At 43.6% G+C, this 16,813-nt stretch overlaps 1 protein-coding gene across 2 annotated transcripts in view; it reads right to left on the bottom strand.

The window, feature by feature from the left end:
• Positions 1–3,421: 3,421 nt before the first annotated feature.
• The window catches only part of NEK2 (NIMA related kinase 2), a 58,943-nt gene continuing 45,551 nt past the window's right edge, over positions 3,422–16,813 (bottom strand). Inside the window, exons 1-8 of one of the 2 annotated variants that reach the window (XM_036273326.1) lie at positions 16,307–16,421; positions 14,812–15,029; positions 14,285–14,525; positions 12,117–12,199; positions 11,035–11,161; positions 9,978–10,197; positions 7,641–7,766; positions 3,422–4,309 (exon numbers count right to left, since the gene is read on the bottom strand). In XM_036273326.1, the coding sequence (XP_036129219.1) occupies positions 4,083–4,309; positions 7,641–7,766; positions 9,978–10,197; positions 11,035–11,161; positions 12,117–12,199; positions 14,285–14,525; positions 14,812–15,029; positions 16,307–16,402 (1,338 nt within the window). In that variant the 5' untranslated portion in view covers positions 16,403–16,421 and the 3' untranslated portion in view covers positions 3,422–4,082. Of the gene's footprint in view, positions 4,310–7,640; positions 7,767–9,977; positions 10,198–11,034; positions 11,162–12,116; positions 12,200–14,284; positions 14,526–14,811; positions 15,030–16,306; positions 16,422–16,813 lie in introns of those variants that run through there. The other variant, XM_036273327.1, reaches the window with a different exon arrangement.

Raw genomic sequence — 16,813 nt, forward strand, 5'->3', positions numbered from 1 at the left:
TTCTGATCGGTTTTGTACAACATCAGCTGTCTTTATGGAACTACACTACAAAATGGGTAGTAAATCTGTAATAAAATAACTAATAAAAGAGCTGTTTCTTCCCCTTTATTATTAACCCTTCATAACTTGGTCTTATTTATCAAGCTAAAGGATTAGCACTGCTAGGAAAGCATCCCATGAAAACTGTGGTAAGCACATTAAAGACTGCTAATTCATATTAAAAGTCAGACTTCAAAAATAGTCCATCAAAACCCAAGGCCCTGGCTGGTATGGTTCAGTTGGTTGGGCTTTGTCCTGTGCACCGGAAGGTTGCCAGTTCCACTGCCGGTCAGGGCACATGTGCCCAGGTTGCAGGATCAATATCTGGTAGGGGGCCTGCAGGAGGCAGCTAAATGATGTTTCACTCTCGAATCAATGTTTCTCTCTCTCTCCATTCTTCTCTAAAAATCAATTTTTTTAAATCTTTTTTTTTTTTTATCCTCACCCGAGGACATTCTTGCATTTATCTTCAGATAGAGTGGGAGGGAGAGAGAGAGAGAAACATTGATGTGAGAGAGACACATCGAAGAGAGAAAAAGTGGCGGCGGAGTGAATGGAGCTACACAGACCATCTCCCAGGACCAAACTGGAATTACAACGAAAATAAAGACAAATCGTCAGGAAGGGGCAACCGAAAGGCAGCCTGGAGGACCACATAACCAGGGACACTGACTCAATCCTGGTAGGCTTGTGAGGACGCGAGAGGGGGCCAGGAGCCCACAGTCCGTAGTGGCCTGGGCTGGGTCCAGCGGACTCGGCTAGGACCAGGGGACTCGGCTGGGGCCTGCAACCTCGGCTGGGGCCTGTGACCTCAGCTGGGAGCTGCTGCAGCCTCGGCCACCCTTGGCTGGGAGCAGCGCCCTCGGGTTAAAGTCCCAGGCAGCTCCACGACACAGAGTCCGGACAGAGGCTAAATTGGCAGCAGCCACTCACGTTGGGCTCCGGCAGAGGGAAGGCAGACTGGACTGGAACTGTGTGGGGACACTCGGGATTTGGAGGGTGCTCAGAGCTTTTGCTGAGCGCAGCCGCGCAGGACTGTGGTCATCTTACTCCTTCCCAGGGCCCTGGGAGAGGGGGCGGCCCCTCCCTCGAAGATTCAACCCCACCTGGTAGCCATTGAAATGCTAATTGAGACCCATTAACAACCAGCATCTGCCCCACCCTCGGGAAATCCTCTTACACTGAGCACCTGAGGGAGTTTTTCAGGCAACTCAGAAACCAAGGTTCTTCAGGTGACCTCTACTAATAACCTCCAGGCATAAAAGCTAGAGGATAACTACCATTCCCTGGGCAAGCAACTCTAACCAGGAAAGTTAAGACTTGACAGTGGTGTTTAAAGTGGGTCCTCCCTGCCTCATCCAAACCCAGGAGAGGGAGCCACAAACAGCAGAACACCAACATCCACAGGGAAAATTTGGCAGACTCCAAAGCCCACTGTGATAGCCAAAATGGTCAAAAACAGAAACAAAAGCCAAATGAAAGAACAAGAGACCTCTACCAAAGATGAAATAAATGAGGTGCAGTTAAGCAAGTTAACAGAACTAGAATTCAGAGCCATGATCTTGAGGAAGCTCAACAGCATGTGTAAGGACATGAGCACCATGAGTAAAGACATAGAAATGTTGAAAATCAACCAGTTGGAAATTAAAAACCACCAAGAAGAAATGAAGAATGACATAGCAGAAATAAAAAACACATTGGAAAGTCTAAATAGCAGAGTAGAGGAACCTGAGGACCGGATCAGTGAATTAGAAGACAGGGTATAAAAAATCAATCAGAAAACCAAAAGGAAAAAATAATTAAAAAACAGGAAAACAGCTTAAGAGAACTGTGGGACAAAGGGAAACGTAGTAACATTCACATCATAGGAGTCCCCGAAGAAGAAGAAAATGAGCAAGGGTTAGAGAATATATTTGAAGAAATAGTGACAGAAAACTTCCCTAATTTGGTGAAGGAAGAAGATATTCAAGTTCAAGAAGCACAGACAGCCCCAAGTAAGAAGAATCCAAACAGGCCCACACCAAGACACATAGTAATCAAAGTGCCAAAAATTCAAGACAAAGAGAGAATCCTAAAAGCAGCAAAAGAGAAGCAACAGGTTACCTACAAAGGAAACCCCATAAGGCTCTCAGCTGACTTCTCAACAGAAACACTACAGGCCAGAAGGGAATGGCAAGAGGTAATAAAGGTCATGAAAAACAAGAATCTGAATCCAAGACTGCTCTACCCAGCAAGGCTGTCATTCAAAATAGAAGGTCAAATAACGAGCTTCTCAGACAAAAAAAAGGCTAAGGGAATACATTAGCACCAAACCAACACTGCAAGAAATGTTAAAAGGGCTGCTGTAATTAGCAGGAGAAATAGGAAGAAAAGTAGAACCACACTAAACAAAAATGGCAATGAATAAGTACATATCAATAATCACCTTAAATGTAAATGGATTGAATGCTCCCATAAAAAGACACAGAGTAGCTGATTGGATAAGAAAGCATGACTCACATATATGTTGTTTACAAGAGACCCACCTCACAACAAAAGACTCATGTAGGTTTAAAGTGAAGGGATGGAAAAAAATCTTCCAAACGGAAAGGGAAAAAAAGCTGGGGTAGAGAGACACATCGACTGGTTGCCACCCACACGACCCCAGCCAGGGCCGGGGACAAACCGCAATCGAGGTACGTGCCCTTAGCGGGAACCAAACCCGGGACTCTCTGGTCCACAGGTCGAGGCTCTAACCACTGAGCAAAACCAGCCAGGGCCAATTTTTAAAATCTTTAAAAAAAAACAACAACCCTGGCCAGTTTGGCTCAGCAGTTAAGAGGGTCGGCCTGCAGACCAGAGAGGCCCGGGTTCGGTTCCCGCTAAGGGCACGTACCTCGGTTGCTATTTGTCCCCACCCAGTTGGGGTCATGTGGGTGGCAACCAGTCGATGTGTCTCTCTCACATCAATGTTTCTCTCTCTCTTCCCCCTCCCTCCTGCTCTGTCTGAAGATAAATGCAAAATATGTATATATACACACAAAGTAATTTCCTCCAAGGGTAGGGTCTATTCCAACAAATGTTAGCTTAGACCAGGTTTCTCAGGTGTGGCACGATGACGTTTTGCTCTGGGGGACTGTCCTGTGCATTGTAGTATGTTTAGCAGCATCCTGGCCTCTACCAACTATATTCAATAGTGCCCTCCCCACAATCATTACAATTGAAAATGTCTCCAGACATTGCAAATGTTCCCGGGGACAAAACAGTCCCCAGCGAAGAACCACTGGCGCAGCCGGACGTACGGGTGGTAGGAGGGTGCCAGGACGGCTCCTGCGAGCATCAGAGGCGGCTCTCCTCCCGCCCTCGGTGCCAACGAGTCACGGACACCACAAATACAGGAACACCAAAGAATTCTTTTATTTAGCGAGACCGAGATGAGTGAATGACAGCCAGCGTACACACAGTTAGATAGAATAAAAAGGGAGAGAGAACAGGCATCAGTGATGATTTCCACAGAAGGTGGCAGATGAGCACTGCAGAGCGGCGCGACATTTGTAAGCGACATCTACAAACAATGTGTCAGGGTACCAGTGACCATTTTGTATCCAATTAGGTTTTCTAAGCTCTAGAATATTTAAAACCTCAGACTTAAAATTTTAAATCTAGACGTGACCATTGCAAGCACACCACTCAGTCATTTAAAACTCCTCCGTAAGCGCTATTCCTGGGTAAATGTATTTTTTTCTGACATTATTTTTCTCCAACATTTAGAATGTAATATTTCATGTTCCAGTAGTAACCAACACACAGGATTAAAAAGCCCAACCAAGAAAGTGTCATTCTTTCTCTAAAGTGTTTTTTTAAAAAAGAAAAAAAAATTAAAGGTGTGGACATTTTGTACAATCATCGCTGAAGAACAGCAAAGGCGATTCCAAAACATCGTGCTTACTGTACAAAAAGGCATGGCTCACAGAACCAAGTATGTCAAGCTACAGCAGTTGAATATCAATCTGAAGGGACTGGCAATATTAAACACCATGCACAGCTCTGTGTCGCTCGCTCAGCTAGCGCATGCCCAGAATCTGTCTGCTTTTCAGATGGTAGTTTTTCTCCATGTCTGACAGGGCTTGGGCACGCAGCTGGGCAGCATGAAGCCTTTTCTTCAGGTCTTTGCACTTGGCTTTGGAGGTGAGCTGACTCTCAGAATTCTCACTCCTCATGACATTCTCCTTAGTCTCTCCACTGAAATGAACTTTCTTCTTAATTATCGAGGATGGAAGATCAACAAGTTCTTTAGGAAGAAAAAGAAAAAAGGTTTTGAGTTATGTGAACAGGAGTTCAACCCCTCCATGTTTCTCACACTTAGCTAAACATTCACTCCTTCAATTCACATTCGAAATCTGGAAGGTTAGGCGCCTACAGGAGGTAAGAAATCAGCCCTTTAAGCCACAGCACTGAAAAGAGAATCCTGGAATGTGCCAAATATCAAGGAACATATGTTTTATTCCCTTAACAATCCACTTTTCCCTTGAGGTTAAATACACTGGAGATTATGGGCCACAATAAGAAACTTCTGGAAATCAGTGTCATTGTCTCTACTATTGAAAACACGTGCCATTCGCCCTGGCCAGTTTGGCTCAGCGGTTAGAGCGTTGGCCTGCGGTCCGGAGAGACCCGGGTTCGGTTCCCGCTAAGGGCACGTACTTCGGTTGCAGTTTGTCCCCAGCCCTGGCTGGTCGTGCGGGTGGCAGCCACTTGATGTGTCCCTTCACGTCGATGTTTCTCTCTCTCTCTCCCTTCCTCTCTCTCCCTCCCACTCTATCTGTACAAAAAATGGAAAAATATCCTCAGGTGAGGATAAAAAAATTTAAAAAAAGAAAACACGTGCCATTCTACCCAGAACACATTGCTTGCAGAAAAGTATGGATGCAAGAAGCTCTTTCGTGTAAAGCACTACAGTTGTGATTAAATATTCAGGAACACTTACTTGAAAGATGATTTACTGGAAACCTGCTTCAGAAAGAAACTAAGCAAACCCAGCATGGAAACGGTAAATCGAGTAACAGTATAGCAAAAAAGGTGAATTGTGCTTTTTACAGGGGAAAAATAATTACTTGAAGTGGTAACACTATTAGCTACCAACAGACTATTTGGAGGCTGGGGACCTGCAGGTTTGAATTCCCGAACCTTTTTACTTTTCCTTTACATTCACGGAAAGGAAACACGTTCAAATATTTACGAGCTCATTGTGTGGGCCATTGTGGACCAAACAAAGGCCCTATTCTAGGAGGAGGAGATAGACCCTAACCCAGTAGACAAGTACACATGAGACATATTTGAGGGCATGCGCTGTGGAGGAAAACAATACCGAGAAAGGGAAACAGAAGCGCTGGGGGTGGTCACAGGGAGGGAAGCCTTATAACAAGGGGACTTCTGAGCAGAGACACCCGTGAGGAACTAAGAAGCCTCCGGCTATCTAGAGGAACAGACTCCAGGCCAAAGAAGCAGAAAGGCCAAACCAGACAGGCACAGCCTGCAACAAACACTGGCCTCCAATTGTCCCAGACTTCCTATCTCCAACATTGTTTCTGCTTCAAAGCTCGCTGATTGCTTTCAGCCTCAACTCCATTGTTTCAAACACACCCACCCTTATTACCACACATTCCTATATAAATTCCTATGTAAATGATAAAGCTCACTAATGGCATAACTTTACAAGAAAGAAAAATGTTTAGAAAAAGAATTAGTATTGAGAAAAAAAAAATTGTATTTCATTAAATAGATTAACAAAAGCTTTCAAAAAGAGGATGCTGTTGATTACTGTGATGATCTCGCTACAGTTATGACTCTTTCCTCTTGTCTGAATTTTGTAGCCCAAGGACTGGGAGAGGCTATTTCCAACTGTTCTGATTTCACAATGGCATCCACTCCCACTACTTTGTTGCTTATTTTAGGGCTCTAAATACTCAGTACTTTAAAATTTTAATTTCCTGGCCCCAGTGGATACTCCATTGCTATAGCTCATTTCAAGAATTTGTCATGATTCGCATACAGATAGGTCCTATAACCTAACTATGTATCCTATAAAGTGAAACACTCATCCTTCTCTAGTTCTTTTCATCCTTGCCCAAAGTCTCTCAAAGCAAGAGGTAAATAAAGGCTTTAACTGGGAGAGCCATCCCCTGCAGGACCTTCAATAATTCTCAGCGATGGGTTTCATGCATGAAACTCATCTACATGATTCAGGTCTATTTTATCTTTATGGCTGGCAGTGTGGAATCTAAGAAAAGCTGAAACAAATATTACAAAAATACTGAAATGGTAGATGGCAATACTGAGAAAAAAGAAAGAAAATATTTTAATAGAGATGAAGCCCAAGTTTTATATAATCTGTTTCATTTACTTCCATTGCTAATTTCATTGATTCCCATCACTTATCACTATAAAGTTATTGTAATCCTCACACTAACTTAAGAAGTCTGTATCTGTTCTATTTACAAAATGCTGCCATCCTCACTGAAGGGACCAGATTCTCTCTCAACTTATTCAAGATGGAAATGGGAACCTTCACACATGTGACATGAGGGAGTCATAATTTTCAATGGAAAATTCAGATACTCAATTTTGAAAAACAACAAAAAACTGTTTAAAATAATCTGTGTCACCCTGGCCAGTGTGGCTCAGTTGGCTGAGTGTGGTCCCATGCACCAGGAGGTTGCTGGTTCCATTCCTGGTCAGGGCACATGCCCAGGTTTTAGGCTCAATCCCCAGTGGGGCATAAGTGGGGAGCAGCCAATTAATGTTTCTCGCTCTCCCTCTCCCTTCCTCTCTCTCTGAAATCAACAAAAACATATTTAATAATAATAATAGTGTCATAAAGAAATCAAGAGGAAAGACTGAATGCTTTGCATTTTCCATAATCTTAACGAGTAGATTAGTTTTAGGGTTTCTGTGAAATGCAGAAAAGCTGTTAGAGCTGGTCTGCCTGTATATATACTAACCATGTGTCACTAGAGCAGAGTGCTTGGGACAACACCCACACAAGGCAGGGCCCTGGGAAGGTTGACTGTCTCTGTATGAGACCCTGTCTATATACAAACAAAGCATATGTAGATACTGAACAGAATTTTCACAAACACATATTTCAATTTGAACAGGTCTTAGCAAAGATCAAAGTGAGAGGCTATTCTACAGTTGGCTTATCAAGTGTCAAAAGCCCTACTTCCTAGGAAGGGTGTGCCATGTATTATTCGGGCATGTGGCAATAATCAAATGCTATTAATTATTGCTTGAAAATGGAGAGATATGTCGAGTTTTGGTAGCATACCCAGCATTTTTTTTTTAAATGCCCTAATTTTAAAAAATAAACATCAAATACTAAACACGTAGTTTGATAAGGTAAATACATTTGAAGCTGAAATCATTATGACTCATTGCTTGATCCCAGTTAAGCAAATCATTGCTATAACAGTATTCTTATGTCCATTGAAATGCATCTATGCAGTGAACTCCGTCTTAAAACTGGAGACTTCGTAAGTTAAAAGGCCTAGCAAAGCCCTTGGAAAGCAACCCTGCCATTTCCTCCCAGGGGCGGCTTCTGCCTACTGAGCTGACTCGCATACCTGGTCCGCTGGCCAGAGACAGGAGCCGCTGCTCCTTCAGCAGGCTGTAGTTCTTCAGCAGACTCTCTGCTCTCGCTACTTTGTCCTCCGCCAGCCTCTCACGAACACAGAGCTCACGTTCCTTCTCTTTAGAAAAGGAATGAAACAAGGGAAAAAAATTAAGTGGCACTGAGTAAAAAACAATTTACATTTGGTAATCTTACCATGTTCCCAGTCACTGAGGCTGGCCTGCATGAGCAGCGATTAGCGATGCTCTGAGAAAGGTTCCTCACCCTGTTCCCAGGTCACCCTGGCTGTGCTGGTCTGCAATCCAGCATTTCAGTATGTTGTATGTAATCTTAGCTTTTTGGTAAGGACTGGTGTAAGCACCAGCACAAAGTCAGCTTCCACATTTGGTCAGGCTGTGTGCAAGTAACTCATTTGGGAAAACAAAAAATTATTGCCACCTCTGCTCTTCACTGAAAAGGGGCAGCAGTTCATTTCCTGGGCATTGCCTGGCCTCACAGTACAATCCCTCCTTCTTCTGGGTGAATGAAAGCCCTCAGAGAGGAGAAAACCACAACTCAATTAGGAGGTACTTCTTTAGATCAGTAACAAAGGCTATTATTTATTCGTGACTCAGAATTCAGAAAGTTCAGCTTTCAATTGCTATATGAAATTACAAACGTTACGAAAAATCTCAATACAAAGTTTGTGTCTCTCTCTTTTATTTTTAACAGACAAGTCAAAAAAGGTTTCCGGGTAAGCATCAGTGGTACCTCTACAGAAAGCATACCTTGCAGCACCACACAGTCATCACTAGGAGGTAAAGTATTCACGGATGTATTGGGCACTTTTAAGTACATTTAAACGCAAAACACATGTAGTCTGCATTGGGCTTAAAGCTGCAAAATCAAAATCAGGTGAGCCAGGAGGGTGGTAGGAGACAGTCCCTCAGTGCTATGCTACCTAGCATAATTCTAAAACCTGGTAGCACCTGTCACTTCAGTGGAGTAGACAGACTTTCACCATCGAAAACTAACTGGCACTTAATCAGTTAATAGCCACCAGAGTATTTATAAACCTAGCTTAGCTTGTATCCACACTATTGAATTGCCTGAGCATATTTAGTCCTACACATTGTAGGATTTTAGACCTGGATTGTGTTGGATCGGCCATATCAGAAGGTAGAAGTAATGGTTATTATAGTAGCAAATTCTACAATCTGCTTTTAAGTGGAAAACCTATACGGTATATATATTAAGAAACAGAGAGAAAAAAGTAACAGTAAAGTGTGACGTATACATTGAAGTCTAACAAGTCTACAGTAAAGTATAAAGTTAGAGCCCAGCAATACAAACAGCAGCTGAACTCACAGAAAGAGGCAGCTCAACAGGAAGGTGCCAGGAAGCTGGATTTACATATTTTACAAAGCATATTTTGGTTGCTCATGTATTTATAAGAATGTTCTTTTTTAAAAAATTTTTTTCTTTATTGATTTTTAGAGAGAGAGGAAGAGAGAGGGAGAGAGACAGAAACATCGATGAGAGAACATCGATTGGCCACCTCTTGCCTGCCCCCACTAGGGACTGGGCCCCCAACCTGAGCATGTGCCCTGACCAGGAATCGAACCGGCAACCTCTTGATGCATGGGTTGATGCTCAGTCACTGAGCCACACCAGCTGGGCAAGAATGTTCTTTTATTAAAATATTTTTATTGGCCCTGGCCAGTATGGATCAGTGGTTGAACATCGGCCTGCGGACCAGAGAGTCCCGGGTTCGGTTGGGCACATACCACAAAAAAATAAATAAATAAAAAATCTTATCTAAAATAAATAAATAAATAAAATATTTTTATTGGCCCTGGCCGGTTGCTCAGTGGTTAGAACGTCGGCCCGCAGACCAAAGAGTCGTGGGTTTGATTCCAGTCAAGGGCACGCACCGCAGTTGCGATTTGTCCCCGGCCCTGGTTGGGGTAGTGAGGGAGGTAGCCACTGGATGTGCCCCTTTCACGTCGATGTTTCTCTCTCTCCCTCTCACTCTATCTGAACAAAAATGGAAAAGTATCCTCAGGTGAGGATAAAAAAAAAATTATTGGTTTTAGAGAAAGAGGAGGAATGAGGGGGAGAGAGAGAGACACAGACATTGATTTTTTTGTTCCACTTACTTATGCATTCATTGGTTATGCCCTGACCAGGGATCAAACCCGCAACCTTGGTGCATCGGGACAACGCTCTAACCAACTGAGGTATCTGGCCAGGGCAAGAATGTTCTCATAGACTCATTTAAACAGACTTTCACACTCATCACCAGCACCCTCCCGTGGCTCTCCTGTGCTTCCCCGTCACTCAGACTTACGCTCCAGTCGCTCCTCTCTGGCTCGGAGGGCTCGCTCCCGCTCCTGCAGCTGCATTTCCTTTAGTTTCAGCTCGCTTAACACAGGGCTGGACTCCTGCAACTTCTCTGGTTCTCCTAGTTGTCGCCCCCTTCTCTCAGGATTTCTTCTTTGCTCCTCTGCAACAAAGTCTGCTATCAAATGGTTCTCCAGGATTTCTTCGACAGAAGGTCGATGGTAATCCTGGGGAAAAAATGTTCAGTGCCACAGTCAGAGGTCATAACAGAATATTCATCCTAAAAGAGCGGTGACATTAAACGGGCATATCTGCCAAAAAATAGACTTGTTTATGGATGGGCCTTGACCACCTGGAAAAATAAGTTCACTGGTGGCTTAACTCATGAGATTCTGGGTCCAAACAGCAATGCACATGTTTCCTTACCTTTGTTCCCCCTTCAACTAGAAGGCTCCACCCCTGTGCTGGTGCTCAGTGGCACTGCTAGAGTCACTGTTAGGGCATCTCTACACTGAGTAAGCAGGATACTCGCTCACAGCCCTTAAATCCCATTAACTCGTCTGAATTCTTCTTTGTAATCCCATAGCATTTAAATTTTACATCAGCCTGATCAGATTTTTCCCACATAATCTCTTAGTTATTTTCTCTCTGCTCTTTTTAGCCCCATCTACACCCCTTACCCCCCTACACACACACACTTATTTGTGGTCTCTAACTCTCAACTGGAGCTAGAGGCTATTTATTTGTGGCCCCTTCTTACCATCTGCCACGTTGAGGTAGGCAAGGACACAGGGAACTAAGGATTTGGATGCTTTCTGCAATCTTTTCTTGCTACCAGCCATCTGTTAGCATGGCAGCGAGTGGGAGAAGACATAGAGAAAGCACACAGGGTAGGCCAGCAAGGACAGACGACTTATGTATGTTTTCACTTGTGTTAACAGAGCAGATTTAGCTAAGGAAATATGTTTAATGTTTCTTCAGTCTCATTGCTCTACGACACAGAACACATACCCCAAAATTTAACTGAGAGACAGACACAGACAAAATAATTTTATAATCTTTACCTTTAAATTTAACATCCTTGTAATGATGTCATTTAATTCATCAGAGTAACGATATGGAATTCGCCTGAATTTGCCTTCTCGGATCTTCCCAGCTAATTCCTTCTGGTTGAAAGCTGTAAATGGAGGCCTGGAAGAAGAAGAATAATAATGTAAAAATAAAAAAGGTATTAGGAAGCAAATCAAAACAGTTTAAGCTCCAGTTTGTAATGTTTCTACTTCTGGGATTTTCTTCTATAGCTAAGTTGCCCAACCTTGGCGTCATATAATTCTTTGCTGTAGGGGCTGTCCTGTGCATAATAGTATGACTTGCAGCATCGCTGGCCTCCATCCACTAGATGCCAGTAGCTATCCCTAGTTGTCACAACCAAAATTGTCTTTAGACACTGTCAAATGTCCCATGGGGGTCAAAACTGCTTCACCCACCCTGGTTGAGAATCACTGCTCTACAGAATAGCACGGAAGAGGAAAAACATAAAAGAAAAAAAAGAATTAGAGCTCTTTATTAGTCTCCAAATCTCCACACCTGCCCCCAGATCTTTGTTTCATCTCTCGCATAGGCCTGACCTATTTGTTCTCCCCTTGAGCTGAGCATCAGTCTAACAAGGAAGCATTTAACCAGGTTAGGAGCTTGAACAAGTCAAGATCCAGCCTCGGGGGTCTATTATTAATTTAAAAAAAATTTTTTTTTTTATCCTCACCTGAGGACAGTTTTCCACTTCTTGTTCAGATAGAGTGGGAGGGGGAGAGAGAGAGAAACATCAACATGAAAGGGACACATCCAGTGGCTGCCACTGGCACGACCCAACCAGGGCCGGGGACAATCTGCAACTGAGGTATGTGCCCTTAGCGGGAACTGAACCGGGTCTCTCTGGACCGCAGGCAGACGCTCTAACCGCTGAGCCAAACCGGCCAGGGCTTTTTAAAAATATTTTTTTTAACCTGTTCACCTACCTTAATTTTAACCCAAGGTATGATTCTTTCAGATTTGAATATGCATGAAGGTCAAACAGCTGAATCCAGTGAATGGTGACAACCCCCTGAGTATAAACCTCAGCCTGGAAATCTGCCTTCATCATACTTACATTAATGCACACAGTTCATACAGCAAACAACCCAGCGACCAGATGTCTGATTTCTCATTGTAGGACATGCGACTCACCTGTTCCTTAAGGGGAAAAAAGGTAAGAAAGTACAAGGAATTAAAAGTTTATTTTGTTTTAAAATGTATACTTTACACTTTACCTTCAAATGTATAATGGAAAAAGGCAATGATCTTATCCTAATATACTCTGTCATAAATAATTCATTTATTTATTTTTCCTTCACAAACATTTATTATTACTAGAGGCGAGGCACTAACAATTCAAAGGTGAATATGAGAGACCTCTACCCTCATGACATTCATAATCTAGAAACTCCATTTTAAAAGAACAAGAGATACATGTATGTGTAACCAACGGACATAAACAACAACACTGGGAACAGGTTGGGGGTGGCGACTGGGAGGAGGGTGTCAATGGGGGGAAAAGACGACAAATCTGTAACAAAAATAAATTAATTTTAAAAAGTAAAAATAAAAGAACAAGAAAAAATTCCAGAATAACCAATATATACATCTAGCCCACATTTAAATGGGTGTAGACATAAATGGCTAATTGAATTATTCATTTATATTTTTCCTTAGTCTACTCAATAAACCACACTAACTGATATTCTCATTTCCTATTCTAGTTGTCTTTCTTCCTTACTCGCAGGAACAGTCTGCCATCGCTCTTATTCTCAACAGAGGGCACAGAGGCAAGTACCAAACTCGTCAGGAGGCTTCTCAGTGTTTTCAAGTCCAACAGGTGAGTCTGATACCACTTCCTGGCAACGCCTTAGGGAAGGCTGAACAGATCTAAATATAAGGGCAGGAGGGAAAAGGAACAAAGAACTGCACAGGTTTCCGTTTTTCCAAGAACCACTTCTGGATAATTTTCCTTTATGTTAAAGGCTTTCTATTTGAAACTTGATACAGTGAGAAAATGACACTGTTCTGGCCATGTCTAATCTTCATGAAAAACAAAATCATTAATACAAAGTTTTATACTGCAGTCAGGTTGGTTAATGTAACTAACAAAGATTTAGAAAAGCCTGGAAATGTTTGTGAACTGCTGAAAAACGTTAGCCTCTCTGCACCTCTATCTGCTCAGATTTACAACCAACTGGTGGTGTCACTTATTGCTTCAAGCTCTTCAAAAGCCATCAGGCAAAATCTAGGAGCCATAAACTGTTCAGAGTCTTTGACCCAACCCAGCAATTTCATTTTGAGAGTTATCTGATGAGGAAATAACCAAAAAGGAAGAAAGACTAATTCATATGCATAGCAGTGCTCCTTAGAATGATGAGAAATTTTGGAAACAAAATATTATCCAGCAATAAAGGAAATATATAAGTATGTTTACTCAGCAGCTCCCTTGTAGGAAAAAGCAACAACAAAAAAAACGACAACAAATACCAAAAGTTAGCACTGTAAAAACATGTTACCTGAAATGAGCAAGCCTCCTGAGCCCTGAATCTCCATGTACAAGAATCATCTAAAACATTTGCTAGAATGCAGAGTCCAAATGGAAAAGCAGAAGCCCAGCCGGTGCGGATCAGTAGACTGAGCCTTGTTCTGTGCACTAAGAGGTCCCAGTTTGACTCCCGGTCAGGGCACCTGCCCAGGTTTCAGGCTTATCCCCAGTGGGAGGTGTGTAGGAGGCAGCAGATCAATGTTTCTCTCTCAAATCGAGGTTTCTATCTCTCTCTCTCTTTTCTCTCTAAAAGTCAATTAAAAAAATATTTTTTAAAAAAAGAAAAACAGAGCACAAGGGCCTGTCCAGGGATCCGAATTCACTGGATTGCGGCTGGGGGCCCAGGACTATACTATCTACATTTTGAACAAATACTGCAAATGAGTCCAAGCTGGTGTACAGGACCTATGGCATTTTGGAAACATAGCTCTTGAGACCAGAGACAAAACCTATTTTGTCTTTGTAATCCCAGAATTTAGCACATGGTAGTCATTTAATAAAAGCCTGACTTGAATTGCTGATGTAGAGTTCAATGGTCTGGTGGTCCATTTGGAAAAAATATAAATTTAAAATGACACAGTGTTATTAATTCTTGGCTATTGGCTATTACTAAACACACAAAAAACTCACTTTGCCTGCAAGTGAATGCTTAGCATTAAGAGGTTTAAAAAGTATCTAAATTCTGAAATACTTACAGGAGACATGTAGTAAGGGGTGCCAACAAATGTTTTTGCAAAACTTGTATCATGGTTTAATATTCTAGCCAGCCCAAAGTCTCCAAGCTTCACGTTTTGCTTGCCATCCAGGAAGACATTGGCTGGTTTCAGATCCCGATGGAGCACAGTATGACCACCATCACTTCGTCTGTGACATTCCTTTAGGGCCAGAGTCAACTGAGTCATCACTCGAAGAACAAACTCTTCATCTAAGTATTGTCTGAAATCAAAGCAGTCATACAGCATATAACTTCTAAATAGATCCATTACAAAGATGGGACAATGAATTATCCAGTTTTCAAAGTGTACAAATAGGTAAATAAATATATTTTGATATAAAACATGGGTGTTGATTCACAAGGGATTTCCTAAAGTTCTGTCTGTGGACCCACCAAATACAAGAACATTCTTCCACATTACTAAGTGCTTCATCCCTGATCCTAAAAGATGTTTAACAAAAGCGAAACCAGGCCCATTTTCAGCTTACGTTTAGAAGATTAACTTACCTTTCCTTGGTTCCCTTTGTAATCATACTAGCTAGGTCTCCTCCTTCGCAATATTCCATTACAATGTACAGTGTTGTGTTGGTTCGGTCAATAATTCGATCATAGTAACGGACGATGTTCGGATGTTTCAGTTCACGAAGCAAATTCACTTCAGAAACAAGCATTTGCTTCTCAGCTTCTGTCATGGAGCCATAGTCAAGTTCTTTCCAAACTAGTATCTGTAATAAGAATTTCTAAGGTATGAATGAACTCACACTCAAAAACAAAGAATGAGAGCTCCAAAATTTGAAAATTACTCCTTTATTACATAGATCATACAGTCATTATCATCTAATTTAGTTCAATGAATTTAGGGCCCCTGAGTTTATTCCCATAATCGTCCACTAATCTTTTTTTTTTTTTTTATCTCACCTGAGGATATTTTTCTATTTATCTTCAGAAAGAGTGGGAAGGAGAGAGGGGGAGAGATAGAGAAACATCGAAGTGAGAGGGATACATCGACTGGTTGCCTCCCCCACGACCCCGACCAGGGCAGGGGACAAACGAAACCGAGGTACATGCTCTTGGCCAGAATGGAACCCACTACTCATTGCCCGGGGGCCGAATCTCTACCGCTGAGCCAAACCAGCAACAGTACATCCTCTAATTTTTAAGCAAATTCAATAGGAGAGAGGGAGATGAGGCACAACAGGCACAATTGGCCTCTCCCAACCCCCTGCCCTCAGTTGCTTGGTGCTCTGGTCAAAGGTGGGGCAGATACAGTCCATGTCCCTGACCATTCCAACCAGCCGAGATTCTCCTGGGTGGAAGACCTGACTAAAGATCCCTCCATCAGCAACCGGGCAGTTTCCTCTCCACTGCTTCTCTCTGAATAAAGTTTACCCACAAACAAGGGAAATATGAAACCAATAATCCGAATAAAGGGTGTCTTAAGTGAGCTGACTGCGAGACATAAAGCTCCAGGTTCTCGCGGTGCGGCCCTTTTCTCCTGTCCCAGAGAGCTACTCCTCTCTAAAAATAGCTCAGGAGCCCAGGCCCTGTAGCTCGCTGGGCTGGCGTGACCTCCCCACACACCAGGGTTCAAGGTCGCAGGTGATCACCGGTCAGGGCACACACAAGAAGCAACCAATGAATGCATAAATTAGTGGAACAACAAATCAATGTTTGTCTCTCTTTCTCTCTCAAATCAATCAATAATTTTAAATTTAAAAAAATAATAAAAATAGTTCCGGGGTCAGCTACCTGTCAACAATGGAAGGCCCCTAGCAGGTCAAAGCAGGAAAAACAGGAAGGAATTAGAAGACAAAGAGAAAAAGACAGAAGTATCTATATAAAGACGCAGTTCCCATCCCCTGAGAGGCCCAGTACAGACACAGATGCCACCGGCTGGCGAAACCGCAGCGGGGACGGGGACGGGGACGGGGACCGGGACCAGGACGGGGACAGGGACGGGGACCGGGACCCGGACGGGGACCGGGAAGGGGCCCGCGCTCACCTTGCCGTCGCTCTTCCTCCGGATCTTCTGGCAGCGGCCGTAGGAGCCGGTGCCAATGGTGTGCAGCACCTCGTAGTCCTCCACCCGGGTCGGCATGGCAGGGGCCGCCGCAGGACTCGAGCAGATCGCGCCGCAGCCGGCGAACCGCAGCCGCCCGCTCGCAGAGCCCTCCAAGGCACACTGCTGCCGCCCAGGCTCCAGCCTCGTTCAACCGTCGCGGGCCCTGGCCTCACAGCCTATTGGCCCACAGTGAGGAGGCGTCACCTCTCGGATTGGCTAAGAGGAACACAGCACCCTAGGCATCGTGGGAAGGCGTATCCATAGGCAACCGCGTCGCGTCCGTGTGGGCCACCGCTTTGGACCACTAGGGAGAAAGAGGCGGGGCTAAAGCAGAGGGAGGGGGGAGGATGGAAGGCGGCCTCAGGCGGGTCTGTGCAACTCGCTGTGGCTGAAGTCGTCCAGGTAACGGAAGTCCAGAGGTCTCTCTTTGCACACTGCCTCAACCAA

The sequence above is a fragment of the Molossus molossus genome, unplaced genomic scaffold (genome assembly GCF_014108415.1).
Source record: "Molossus molossus isolate mMolMol1 unplaced genomic scaffold, mMolMol1.p scaffold_m16_p_20, whole genome shotgun sequence".
Lineage (NCBI taxonomy): Eukaryota > Metazoa > Chordata > Mammalia > Chiroptera > Molossidae > Molossus > Molossus molossus.